At 30.6% G+C, this 14,833-nt stretch overlaps 1 protein-coding gene across 1 annotated transcript in view; it reads left to right on the forward strand.

The window, feature by feature from the left end:
* LOC105538042 (regulating synaptic membrane exocytosis protein 2) overlaps positions 1-14,833 on the forward strand; it is a gene marked incomplete at its 3' end in the record, with an annotated part of 189,423 nt that overhangs the window by 37,871 nt on the left and 136,719 nt on the right. Inside the window, exons 7-9 of the mRNA XM_011977770.1 lie at positions 1,188-1,300; positions 10,879-11,009; positions 14,293-14,464. Coding sequence (XP_011833160.1) covers positions 1,188-1,300; positions 10,879-11,009; positions 14,293-14,464 — 416 coding nt within the window. The remainder of the gene's footprint in view (positions 1-1,187; positions 1,301-10,878; positions 11,010-14,292; positions 14,465-14,833) is intronic.

Genomic DNA, 14,833 nt, shown 5'->3' on the forward strand with positions numbered 1-14,833 from the left:
TCCTAAGCCTTGCAGTTTCCCTTTCATTTTACACCGTATTCTCTCTAGAGGTGAGTTTTATCTACCTTCATTTCCAATTAGGCATACAACTCTACAGGTTAATTTCCAACACTAGTCTCTACTTGGACATTTGGTCCCATCTGTACTTCCACTTACCTGCTTTACATCTCCCATTGGATGTCTCAGAGGTGTTGTAGGTTCACTGTGTTCCCAATTAAGTTTTTATACATCCATTCCCTTAAACACAGGTCTCCCTGGCCAAGCACGGTGGCTCACGCCTGTAATCCCAGCACTTTGGGAGGCCGAGGCAGGTGGATCACGAGGTCAGGAGATCGAGACCATCCTGGCTAACACGGTGAAACCCCGTCTGCACTAGAAAAAAAAAAATACAAAAAATTAGCCGGGCGTGTTGGCGGGCGCCTGTAGTCCCAGCTACTTGGGAGGCTGAGGCAGGAGAATGGCGTGAACCCGGGAGGCGGAGGTTGCAGTGAGCCAAGATCAGCCACTGCACTCCAGCCTGGGTGACAGAGTGAGACTCCGTCTCAAAAACAAAACAAAACAAAAAAAAACAGGTCTTCCCCAGTGTTCTGAATCCCAATGAATATCAGCAATGTTCTGTCCAGAGAACCTGACAGACATACAGGGAATATTCTTATCCCCAAGAATGAAAATAATGACAATAAATATTTAATATTTTATTCCTTTTTTATGCCCCTCACTTCTTTCTGCCAGTATAATTTGTTATATTGTTCTATACATCATTTTTAAAATTTAATAATTTTGTACTTATTTTCTAATTATTTGCAAATGTAGTCTTTCAGTTGCTTAATTGATTTATGTTTTGATTACTCCTTGTTTCTATTTTTAAATTTTTCTTAATATGTCATCGTAAGATATAAATATAGTACACTTAACAGATAGTAACTAAGTCCTGAGGTAGAGGCCTGTCTCTACTACAGTTGGCACAGAAAATGGTTCACTGTTGGTCTTAAGAGAATCCCTATACTGCACTTTTGCTTCCAAAAAAAACGCTTTAAGAATATTTCAATGTTGTGTCTAAGAAAGTGGCCTATATAATGACATTTTGTGAACATAAAAAAAATAAATAATTTAAAAGTTCTATGGCAAAACTTACTAAATACTTGTGAAGAGCCATTGTTATTTGTTATGTGTAATTATCGTTGCAGGTTCTAGCTCATTTGAATCTCAAAAAATGGATCGTCCTTCTATTTCTGTTACCTCTCCTATGAGTCCTGGAATGTTGAGGGATGTTCCACAATTCTTATCAGGACAACTTTCAGTATGTAGTCATTACATTTACTCTCCTTTTCAGAATATCAAATAGTGCTTTTAAAATACGATGCTAGTTTTCTACAAACCAAGTTATTACTAGAACATAATTGTGCTTTTAACCTCCCACTTTATCATTCTTTTAGTTTTGAAATCCAATTTTGACTCTTTATCATACTGCTTCATTTATTAGAGTTAGATTTTCTGGAATTTAATAACAGTTATATTTTGTGAAGGTACCTAAACTCTTTTTTATGTTAGTAATTATAAGAAAATTCAAGTTCATAATTTTTGCCCTGTACCTTAAGATGACTATAATTTGCCATAGATTTTTAAGAGAAATAAAAATGTTGCACTATGTAAAGATGATATTTCAGATAAAAGTAAATATGAATTCTTCACTGCTTTTCAACTTTAAGGATTTTGGTGTCAGTTTATAGTCATCATTGGAGTTCAATATTGCTATGAAATATAACGATACTTGAGATTTTTTGTCAATAGACAAAATGAAATAAACAGAGAAATATATAATGGATTGCTGAATACTTCAGATAACTTTGCACATTAAGTGATCCCTGATTTGAACATTTTAAAATAAAACTTAAATATTCATTTATGCATTTTATATTGTGTTGATATCAGAGGAGCTTTACAAATGTAAGTCTTTACTTTTTATTCATTTGTTCTGTTGTCATTCCCTTATTAAACCATTTAAAAGTAGTAACAAAATAAATTTATTCTTATACATTAGAAAAATACCGGTTAATATTACCAGTATTGTTGGGGATTACAAAACTTGAAATTTCACGAGTATTAAAAAGATATTTAGGTTGTCAAGATTCAGACATTGAATTTTGGATTAACAAAAAGTTACAGTTAAAAACTAAATTATTTGAGGCTGATATTTTAAGCCCAAAAAAGATAGCTTTTTGTTAAATTAGCTATGAAATTTTTCCTTTGATTTTTTTTGGGGGGAGAGTGGGAAAGGGTAGTATTTGTTTTTTCTGAAGTATTTTCATTAATTAAAAGGAGTTATAGGAAGTATATGCAAAAGGAAAAAAGTTCATTTGCAGTCATTAAAAAAGTCATTAGACATGTCTTTGACTAATGACTTTGACCATAAAGGTGACAATAACAGAAAAGTTATGTAAGAAAGAATATGTGATGCTATTAGGAGATTGTAAATGTTCCACTAAAATAAATTTCTTCCCTTATTATTTTTTTTCCTTTCTATTTCATAAACAGAGTGAACTTTTTCATTTGAGGCTAGTGGTCTTTTTTCAAGTCTGCAAAATAAGTAGCATCTTTCTACTTATTCTTACATATATCGACAGCACATGTTGTCATTTATAGTTACAAATGTATGTTTTCTTCTACTATGCTATAAAATGCTAATAAATGTTGTTTCTTATTATGGATCCATTTCAGTAGTTCATCCTTAAATAATGTTTTTGGGGCTGGATGATCCCAGTCCATAAATAAAACTGTGTTTGTGGGGTGTGTGTGTGTGTGTGTGTGTCTGTCTGTCTGTGTCTGTGTGTATGTATAGTTTGCTTGAGTTCGTAAAGAAGGAGTGGAAGTTAGATTTTCTATAACAAGTAAGTATCACTTTGTTTTCTCATTTGAATCCCAAGGTCTTACTACAGATTGGACTAGGAAGGGAGGACGAGAAGCATAGTTCAGGGATTTAGACAAATTTCAAATTCAACTATTTTTCTTCATGGTTCAAAATTAATATAGTAAAAGGTACAACTGTTAAATATTTGGGGGAAATACAAACTTAAAAGTTTCACTTCTAAATTTATGTGTAACAATGTAAAGTTATAGTATTTAGATTTATAAGTGATTTTGTAATTAAAAATGTGTACTATTTTCTCCTTTTCTTATGACTTCGAAGGAATATGTTCCTTCGAATATGATATTATTAGTAAAATAATTAGGAATATGATATTATTAGTAAAACTTTTAGCTGTATATGTTTTGAAATTGTTCACACATATACCCATACCCTACCCTATATATAAAAAATGTTGGTTATAAATATACTGCACATTTATTGTGGGAAATCTGGAAAGCACAGAAAATTAATAAGACGTAAAAATCACCTATAATCCTGACACTGAAATATAACCATTCACTACATATAAATTTTTAAACAAAACTGAAAAAAAAATACTATTTTGAATCCTGATTTTTCTCTTAGTAATATTGTGGACTTTTTCCTGTCTTTAAAAATTCCTCTTAAAATTGTTTTAATGTCCATTTTAATACTTCATTGTAACCTAAACCACTATTTTAGGGTACCTTGCTTGTTTCTAACTAATTTTTATGAATAATGATACTGTGGAAATCCTTGAATATAAATCTTGAATATTTTTGTTAGGACAAAATTCTATTGTCAGAATAACTTTCCAGAAATAAAATTACAATATAAAAGGCAAAGGAAAATTTTAGGATTCTTGAAATCTATTTTCAAATTTTTCCTTCAGAAATGATTTTACCTAATTAAATTCCAATCATCTACTTAAGAAATCTGTGTTAAGTTCTGACCCCCACATCAGGTATAGTACTAGTCACTGCAAATACAAGTTTTTACCTTCATGTAACTTATGAATTTTATTCTTATATTTTTGCATCCAGGAAAATATAACTAAGATGCTATCTGATATATAATAATTCCCTTTATATTTAATCCTGTCTCTATCAGCCTGGAGATAATTTTGGTTTGCTCTAATGATGTAGAGGTTGGAAAAATATATCTACATATATCAACCCTAAGGAAAACTAGGAAGTCATAAACCAACATTACAATTCCTTTTTCCTTCTTTTCTACCTTTGGACATTTTTGCTTTTGGTTAGTTTTTACTTGGGCCCGTACTTCACTTACAAAATTATGATATTGCTAATGCCTGAGAACAATGATAATTTTTATAGTATGTGAGTTGGCCTTCCTAATATTCTGTCTGTTCATATCTCAAATAGAAAATATATACATATAATATCATTCTCAAAGGAGATGATTATTAAAAAAAATGTAAATTTGTTGTTTACATTTTCATGCTCAAGGCTGTTGATTTTTTTAAATGTATGCAATTTATTTTCTCTCCATTTTTGAGTTGTCCTGCTGTTTATTATTCTAGGGCATAGCAGTGAAAATGCCATTAATGTATTTGGTGAAGAAAATCAGCATGAATTCAGGTTTATGCCATGTAGGCTGTATGTTAGCATTTTCACTGACAGCACTCCCTTACTAGGACCCTATTTTTAATATGTGTTCTTCCAGAATTTAGCAGTTTTTCTCCTTCAGTTGATTACTTTTGTAGTTCTTAATAGTTTCAATTAGTTTATAGTCTTTGACTATTTTGATAATAGGGCATTAAAAAAATATATAGCTTTCAATTTTTTTCAAAGTGAGGAAAGGCTCAGAATTCTCTTTCTGTGGGAACATATTACACAATTGATACTACTGATAATCATATTTTATTTCATTCACTTCATGATCTGTGGTTGATTTATGGTTGCAGTGTTTTTCCAAGTTACTTTAAAAAATATCTTTTGACTCCATTTTAAGTAAATATTACAAATATCCATTTTATATGCCCATTTGAAAGGAATACATAATTTAAGGAGCGGTATATGTCCTTTCTATCTCCCTGGAAACTCCATAGCCTTTTTAAAACTTTCTATAAATGAAAGGTTTTTTTTGAGCTTTTATCTGTTACACTTCATTGTTATGACTTTATTGTTCTGAAAGTATTGTATGAAAAGAATGTTCCAAAGATACTAGTGCAATTAATAGTGGAAAGTGATATTAAAAATGCAAAATGGATTGTGGTGTACAAATTCAAATTCTTCATTTGTATGAAGCCTGAATTGTTATAGATATCATCAGATCTCTCATGCTTACAATAAATGAATTAATAGTAATTACAAATTACAGTGAGACACATAGTGTTTGCCATCCCTATCTGAAATATCCATAGAGACAGAAAGCAGTGGTTACTAATGGACAGCGAGATGGAAAAGTAGGGAGTGATTATGTAAAGTACGTAGTGTTCTGGGATGATGAAAATATTTTGAAACTGGAAGGAGGTGGTAATTCCACAGAATTCTGGACACAGTATTTGCCACTGAATTGTATACTTTAAAATAGTCAGTTGTATGTCTGGTGAATTTTACGTTAATTTAAAAAATATTGTCAACACGAAAATATATTTTTATAGCCATATTTAAAATATAAACTCATGGGTAAAGATTAGGTGTAAATTGCCATAGGTTTCAGAAGGTTGATTTCAGAAGTCTGTGAGATGCATGTATGAGTTCATTTTAGAATGTGGAAAAATGTTTGCTTTAAAGGATTCATTTATTTGAAAGTATTATTTCTTTTAAAGGGAATCTTTTATTTTATGACATAATACTTACTTGTAAAAATATTCTGTAATCTTAATATTTTTGGTCTAAAACAAAACAGGTAGGAGGACAGGGGAAATAAAATGTATTTCTAAAGTACCTTGTTTAGTCCCTTTCTTCAGCATGCCAAATTTCTCTATGAATTTCATATATGCCCTCTGTCATTTGCTAAAGCATTATAATAGCCTGTGGTTATGCCGACAGACATCAGTAACACACTCCACATCTGAATATTTCTTTCTTCCTTTGGGAATATTTCCACATAAAAAATAAGACAGCTTAGATTTGAAACTGCCTTGGTTTTGAAAGAGACAGACAGAGAGAAAGAGAGAGAGAGAGATTGAGAGAGAGAGAAAGATGACTCATGATTGAATGACAGTCTGCTTTTAAGTCTGCTTTCCTTTGGGTTTTAGATTTATGTCTTAAATAAACGTGTCTGATCAATGCCAACTGGACTGAGAAAAAGTACTCTTAGTACTCGTTATCTGTTTCCAGTTAGCAGTGGAAAGAGAGAAGCCTTTAACTATTTATGACTTTGAAGTAGACAAGAGAGACATCCATAAGAAATGTGAGGAATGGGATGGAATCTTGGTGATAGAAGCAGAATTAAATGCCTTGAAATCCATTCCCAAACCTGATCATGTTCTGATTTAGCTGTTGGAATGCCTAATAAAGGCACAACATTCTGATTATTGTGGTGTCTTTTGGAAACTTTCAAAATGAAAACAAAAGTCAGTAAGAGAAAGAAAATTTGATTTGATTCTGAGAATTTGATTTAGTGATTTAATTAGAACTGGGTTCTATTTTCTGTCTTTACACTACCTTGCTTTTTGTTTGAGTATGGGCAAGTGTGTCTAGCCCTTTTCTGTGTTTCCTCACCTACAAATTGTGAGTAGAAGCAACTACCTCATAAGGTTGTTGGAAATACCATGAGGCAATAAACTTACAATAAACTGTCAATAAAGCCTTGAAAAAGTCCAACAAACTGTATAAGCAAAAAGAGATAAGATACTGTCATTAATAGGTGTGATTAGCAATAAACAGTGTTACCTTAAGTGGTACATAATAAATGTCTGATGATGGTGTTTCAATACTAGAACCTGATAGGGATCCATCAAGTATGAATCAAGTAATTAATCCAGTGCATTTCTGCACACTTTTATTTTAATGTGTTTATTCTTTTAAGAAATTCTAAAGCCAACTTGGCTAATAGTTTTTGGACTTTGGGTAGACATACTTTGGAGAAGTCACACAATTACTTCCACAGATGGGTTTTCACTAATAACTCTGTGATACATTTTGAACTAACTTCTTTTTACACTGTCCTATTTTCTGTGTAGTATGTTTAAGGATAAAATATGAAATTTATTGATTCTTGGGTTATGCTTTTAATCATTCTTTCAAAATACATGAGCCCAAATATATTATTTTATATCCAGTCTTAATTCTTGTTTTGTGAACTACATTTGAAAAATTTGATTATACAAATTCTAGTATTTTGTATAGTTTTTAATGTTTTTTGGCATTGGACAAAATTAATTTATTCATTACACTGAAGTACTTAATTTCGATAAATATTGTCATGGAAAAATTGTATTTAAGGGATAGTTGTATGTGTTTGTTTTTACTTTTGGTCTTTTAGTTTCAGTGTGTTGTCCTTTTTGGTTTTGTTTTATTGCTTTTTTCTTTAATTTTGCTTACCAGAGCCAAAGCCTTAGTAGAAGAACAACGCCTTTTGTTCCTAGGGTTCAGGTAAAGGCCTTGTCTGCCTGATAGAAACTAAAGTTGTGTTTAACCCTTATTTGTATGTTTTTGGAAAATGCGTTAGTAGGAAAACTTTTTTTGGTATGTTGCTCCAAACCATATTATTGACTTTCAAATCATTTTATTAGCCAGCTTGTAAAAATTTGCATGGGGATTAGAATATTGAATAAAAATTTAAAGAGACAATCTTTGTTAGTGATTTTATATGATAAACTAAATACTAAACCTTATAGATTTCAAAGTGGTATTTAATGTAGATTCTACTTATATATATGACATTTACAGAAATAGCTAATTTTATACTGTTGATATTTTCCTTTGTTACACTAAGGTTGCTGTCTCTTTAAATCACTCATTATGTCACTTAACATCTATATTCTCTTGCATTTTCCAAGTAATAACTCCTTGAGGAGACTGGCAAATAAATTTGTACCTTATTTAAAATATGAATTTTATGCATATTATATATAATGTTCATTTTTTGGAAAGTATTTTACTTTGAAAGAACAAAATTATAATCCAAATAAAATAAGTCGGATTTATTTTGTTAATATTTTGCCATTGTAGTTTTATTTAATTTTATGTAATACTTGGGTACAAGTTGTTTGCCTCTTTTCATTAGGAACCCCTTATATGGTAAAGTAATGGCAATATAGTTTTTTTTAAGTAGTATTATGCTTTCCTTGCTTTGCTGCATGTTGTTTTTTTAAAAATTTGTTGCTTCTGAGTAATACTTATTTTGTTTAAATTTTAAAAATTAAATTATTCTTGTTAATATTATACAATATAAAATATTTACCTATGCTGCTTAGGTCCTACTTAGGAAAATTAAAAATAGTTACATGCTAAAGCTGGAATGAGAAATATTTTAAAACAATTTAAATTATACTAATATTTTTATTAATGAAATTGGGGCTGAACAGGAACTATGTCAGGACCAGAATTGTGAAGATATGTTTGTTATATTTGAGGGAATCAACAGCTATATTTTAAACACTTATTTAAAAAGCACAGATAAGAAATTAAGAATGTTGTAAAGTGATGTACCTAATAAAATCTGTTCCGATTACGTGAACTGGATATCTATTAAAAACTTCAATGCAAGTCCTATAATACAAATAAAAATTAGGGCTATATTCAAATACTCAGTTTAAAGCAGTCTATTAAAAGGTATAATTTTGGTCAAATAATTGGTAAAGTTAAAATATGCCTATTTGCTGTTTAAATTATTTTAATATTTGTACATTTGTAATTTATAATTTAGTAAACTCTAAAATATTATACCAAAAATAAGCCATATGTTTACTCTGTATGAGAAATGGACAATATTAGTAACTGATGTTTTGGTTTTCCATGGCATAAGGAAATCTGAAAAGAATACTCTATCAGACTTTTGAAATATATATCTCAAATGCTAGTTTTAATGATTTTAAAGGAGAAAAAATATTGCTGGTGGAGATGGCCACAAGTACTTAGTTTAACCCCCCAAAAGGTTCTCATAGAAATCAATAATTTGCTCTAATAATTTTTAGCTTAGTCTCATAATAATTATTGTTTCTTAAATGTAACATTTATTGGAAATAAATCTTTTTAACCTTACAGAATCTTTTTTTTTTTTCCTTTGAGGTGCTTAATATTCATGTCATGAACCTCAGAGAAAGCTTTTTAATGTCTTAGAAAAAATGAAGCCATAAACTCTTTAAAACTGATGAAAATAGAGACTACCATAGAAATCAGTTGGGTTTTTGTCACACATTTATGATACTATCTATAACACCTCTTTGATCTCATATACAATCAGACAATCCTGCATTTCTCTCTTTTTCACTCATATCTTTTGTCAGAAGAATAGTCTCCTTTTGGCCCCTTTTTCTTATCTGTATCTATGTTTTAATATTATTAGAAAAGCAAATATTTTAACTGTTTTCATATATTGGAGACTTTTTTCTTCAAGCTGTTAATCTCTTAATGTAAGGCAGTGGTTCTCAAATTTTAATGCACTTGAGAATCACCTAGGGACTTGTTAAAATCCAACTTCCAGGGCCTCGTTCTGATTCAGTAGGCGAGAGGTGGGCCCAGGAATTTGTAACTTTTTAATAAATAAGTGAGATAATACTGACAGGGAAAGTTTATTAGCCCAGTGTAAGAAATACTTGTCTAGGGTCTATTTTTGTACTTAGCAGCTCCATTAGAAAAATTTCTTGTTATTCAATAGCAAGATAATACCTGCATTAAATGTAAAAACATAAAAATTGATAACTATAATTTAAACAAGTTGGATATTTCTTACTCTTATTCCTATAAAAGGGCTGATTCCATTTGGCAAAAAAAAAGATGGAAATAATTTTATATACTTTTTTGAGACTGTCAGTTTACCTTTTCTGACTCAAAAGTTGCTCAGTGTCTCATTCTCTAGAATATGAAGTGAGGGACTCAACAAAGCTATGTTGGAATTGGAATTGAATTGCCAGTGTTTATGTATAACCAGTACTGATTTGTAACTGTTATTCTCAAGTTCGAAATTTTGGTTCCATTTCAGTTTCAACATAGTGGTTAGATATGTGCTGAGTTCTGGGCCAAGATGTGGATCAGAGCCATAATTATCATAGATCCTGACATAGTAGAATCAGACAGCTAGGTGTGCAAGTGTGAGGTATGTGTGTGGGAGGTGATAACTGTTAAATCAAGTGAATTCAGCAGTTGGATATGAAGTTCCCTTCCCTAATTATGGCACAGGGAAATTGTTCTCATTTTCTTATCTCAAATAATAAAATGTACTCTTATTATCCTAAGGATATTATTCATCAACTTCACAAAAGAATGAGACTTAATGTCTGAATAAGGAAAAATTTTAAAGATGAATTCATTATCATTTTAAGTTCAAACTGAAGGACTCTATTGACTAAAGCTACTAGTAAATCCCTTTTGCTTATAATATTTTAAATGTTTTTAACTATGAAACAACATAAAACATTTGCTTGAAAATTCCCTATGAATGTTATATAAACAGGATATTATCTACTCAATTCGTTTTGAGCACTTATTCTGAACTCAGTTTTTTTTGTAGGGGAACCAAAATGAACTAGTGATTCTTGCATAAGTAAAGATACAGATCAGTCATTTTATATAAAGTCCTTAATTATGATAATGTAATTATGTACATGTTAATAAGCAATCACATTAAGATAATAAAAAGCCCACATGCTTGATCAAACTGAAATGTCTGAATCATTCTTTTATTCATTGAAGTTATTATAGTATATCCTTTTATTTTTAACTAGCCACAATTTACTAGGTAAAATTTATATTGTGTGCTAATGATACTGTAAGAGAATGAGGTGAAGATTGGAAAGGTAAACATTGTGTTTGTGTAGTAAATGTTTGAATTGATAAATTAATATTTTTGCTTTTCAGATAAAACTATGGTTTGACAAGGTTGGTCACCAATTAATAGTTACAATTTTGGGAGCAAAGGATCTCCCTTCCAGGGAAGATGGGAGGCCAAGGAATCCTTATGTTAAAATTTACTTTCTTCCAGACAGAAGGTAAGGATATAAAACAAAAATAAATGTTCTGGAAAATAAATGAGGAAATGTTAATAGCAATGGGTATTTCAATTCTGTATCATTTATTGGTATCATACTAGTGAGATATGTGAAGTTTAACATAAACGTGATGGTTCTTAGGAATCAAAATAGTGACAGTAAGTTAGATTTTTAAAAACTTAAATGTTGTATATGTGATTTTAAATATTAATTTTAGGCGTGTGTATTCTTGTATATATTTTCATTATTCAAAATCATTAAAAGTTATGCTTCCTAAAATCAAATTTTTAACACAAATTATAGAGTCAAAAAGCTAAAATACTAGAATTTTTAGTCAAAAATACTAGCTCTTTTAGTCAAAAAGCTAAAAATACTGCTAAAAAGTGCTCATTTCTCTGCAATTTCTACCTCCTCTTACCAAGATATTATTTCTCTCTATTCTATAAATTTAACAAGTTGTTTTGTATTCATCACCTTATATCATCAAGAAAACTTACCACAAGTCCCAGAATCACCTTCCTCAAGCATTATTTGTTTTGTGTTTATTCTAATCAATATAAATGGTATTGTTCTACACCTTAATTTTTTTTCTTTTTGTTCTACCCTGATTTGATTGGAGAAATACTTTATCTGAAAACAAATCTAATCACTCTGAATTTCAGGCACGTAAAAAATAAAAGAGACTATTCAATAGGCATCATGAAAAAAAAAGAAGGAATGATACCAGTTACCTTTCCCCAGTTATCTGTCTGCATCCCTGCCTCCCACGGCAGAGTGCTCTCAAGATCTCGTTATTTTTTCTCAGGTTGGAAGTGGATAGGCACAGATGTGATCTTAAACATGTTTATACACTTTTGGATTCTCATTGATTTAGTTATTTGGTTCAAGTAGAAAGTCATCAAGGTTGAGTTCGGTACCAAAGTGTCACCTGAACAACAATCTCAGCAAAGAAAAGGACAAAAGAATAGACAATGAACAAAGGCTTTGCATTTTATTTGATACATATTTTGAAGTTTTATACTCTTTTTATATCTTGAAGTTAGTCGCCAGTTAAAATATATTTCTTCTTCTAATTTTAAGTAAAAACATCAAGTGTTTGCATGCTGTTACTGAATTACGTTTAATGGAAACCAAAGTTCTAGTAACATGAAAATAAATTTTTAAAAAGGATTAGGTTGGATTTTATTGTTTTTAAAAATTAACTACCTTCTCAGCAATTTGATGATTCATTAAAAGATCAATTATTTATTTTATTATAATTAGGCTTTTATTTTAAAATGATGTCTATAGCATGCTTATTGATCTTAGTGTTTAAATATCTTTAGCACCTTCTCAGTGTTTGACTTACGCAGTATGCTTTGATTCTGAAGGCTTGATTTATACTTCTAGAAAAAGTAAAACTCATTTTTTTTTAACTTGCTGAAAATAAGGTTATTTTTAATGGTTCTTTTTGTGAATTGGTGCTTGGGTACGTACCAAATTGCCTTATTAAATTGTAATCATATATGTTAGGTTTATAAGAAACTTCAGAGATTGTCTATTCCTCTTCCTATTCAACACAGAAATCCTGTCTAAAATTTTCATTCTTTATCTGAGAACTTTTTTCTGTCCTTAAGAGGAAGTTCATGACTTCCTCTTCTTTTTCCTTTCAGATTTTGATAGAAACCATTTTTGTTTCTTTGTTTGTTTTTGAGACAGAGTTTTGCTCTTTTTGCCCAGGCTGGAGTGCAAAGGCACGATCTCGGCGCACTGCAACCTCCACCTCCCGGGTTCAAGCAATTCTCCTGACTCAGCCTCCCTAGTAGCTGGGATTACAGGTGCCTGCCACCATGCCCAGCTAATTTTTTGTATTTTTAGTAGAGACAGGGTTTCACCATGTTGGCCAGGATGGTCTTGATCTCTTGACCTCATGATCCACCTGCCTTGGCCTCCCGAAGTGCTGGGATTACAGGCGTGAGCTACTGTGCCTGGCCAGATATAAACCATTCTTGAATTAGATAGCAAGGCTCCTGTTAAATACTTTCATCCTGACCTTCTTGGAAGGACCTTTATCTCTTGACAGGGTCTCAAAATTCATTCTTCATCAATGAAATATGAGTAGATGTTAAATAAATATTTGTTAAAGCTGTAAGCAAAGGGAGGGAGAGAAAGATCATACATCACAGTTCTTGTTTCAGATAAGTTATTCCCATACACATTATCACTTCTTTCCAGGTATAGAAATAAAATCTCCTACATAGGTTTGCAATGTCATTTTTCTGCCAATGCCTTCATGGTTAATAAAGCTACCTTGCATGTTATCTTGTCCATGTGTATTAACAAAATTCATTATCAATTTGTATATTTAAAGTCATCTTTCTGCCACATTATATATGTGTGCTTTGGAAACATATAATACCTCTTCATCATTCAAGTAAAATCTATATTAAACTTAAAATTCCAATGAGAAGAAGTTGCATTACTTCCCAATTTCAGAGACAATTCAGAGACAATGATCAGGAAGAAATATTTGAATGTTTAAAATTTTTTATTTTATTATTTTTAGTTTCTGTTTTCGTCTATTTTCCAATATGGACAATATGTTAGTATAACAGTATGGTGACACACGTACAGAGATATACAACCAAAAAGAACATGAAAACCTTTGAACTGGCAATCCCATTTATTGGGATGGTTATCTTGCATTTTCAACTCACGTTGTGGTGACTACCTCACATAGAAATAAATTTACAGTGTTTTAAAATACCAAATATATGTCAAATAAATATGAATTTCTTATATTTAAAAAAGTATCTTTATAAAAAATAGATTATAATTGGTCATTAGCTAGAACTTTGTAGATAAGAAGTTGTGAATATCACAATTTACTCCTCTTTTTGTACAATGAGACTTCTGTAGTTTAAATGAATAGTATATGTAATGTTACTGTTAATTATCATTTAGAAGGTTTTCAGTAGGGCGGTGTGTTAAAAAATTATTGAGTTGAGATTCTCAGGTCTGGTTTTATTTAGATTTTGAGAAAGATTAAGTTTTCAATAATTTGTCATGGAAAAAATTTAACATTTATTGTAACTTCGCCATTATTGTCATATCTATAAAGTGTGATATAGTATACACCTTAAATTTTTCATAATAATTTTAAAGGTTATAACACTTGCAATGTATGATAATTTGATGGTAAAATATCACCTAACTTGTTTACCGAGAAATTTTAAATGAAAAAATTTTAGGATAAAACTTGTGGTTCTATGTAAGTTCATTATTTGTTGGTTTTTTTCCATAGTGATAAAAACAAGAGAAGAACTAAAACAGTAAAGAAAACATTGGAACCCAAATGGAACCAAACATTCATTTATTCTCCAGTCCACCGAAGAGAATTTCGGGAACGAATGCTAGAGATTACCCTTTGGGATCAAGCTCGAGTTCGAGAGGAAGAAAGTGAATTCTTAGGCGAGGTATCTGGAGTTGTTTTAAAGTTTATGCTATTCGTGTTATCCTGAATGCTTTTATTTATATAACTGTCAGTATAATTTTATATGTAGAATATCTGCAAAGGTAGGCACAATTTCTTTAATGGAATGTATTTCAGCTGCTGCTTTAGGACAAAACTTGAAACTATAGAAAACAGTGGTTGTACATATTCTGACAGTTTTTACATGTCATTTCTTATTTTAGAACTCTCAGTGTTGAATGGTAAAAGATTTGTATTTCACAAATACATTGCTTTGTTTTATAGTGATATGTATATATTTTGGTAGTTTACTGAACAGACTGTACCACTAATAAGTAGTTAAACCATTTATTTATGGATTATTTTCAAGCCC

This window comes from Mandrillus leucophaeus, unplaced genomic scaffold (assembly GCF_000951045.1).
Source record: "Mandrillus leucophaeus isolate KB7577 unplaced genomic scaffold, Mleu.le_1.0 Scaffold1839, whole genome shotgun sequence".
NCBI lineage: Eukaryota > Metazoa > Chordata > Mammalia > Primates > Cercopithecidae > Mandrillus > Mandrillus leucophaeus.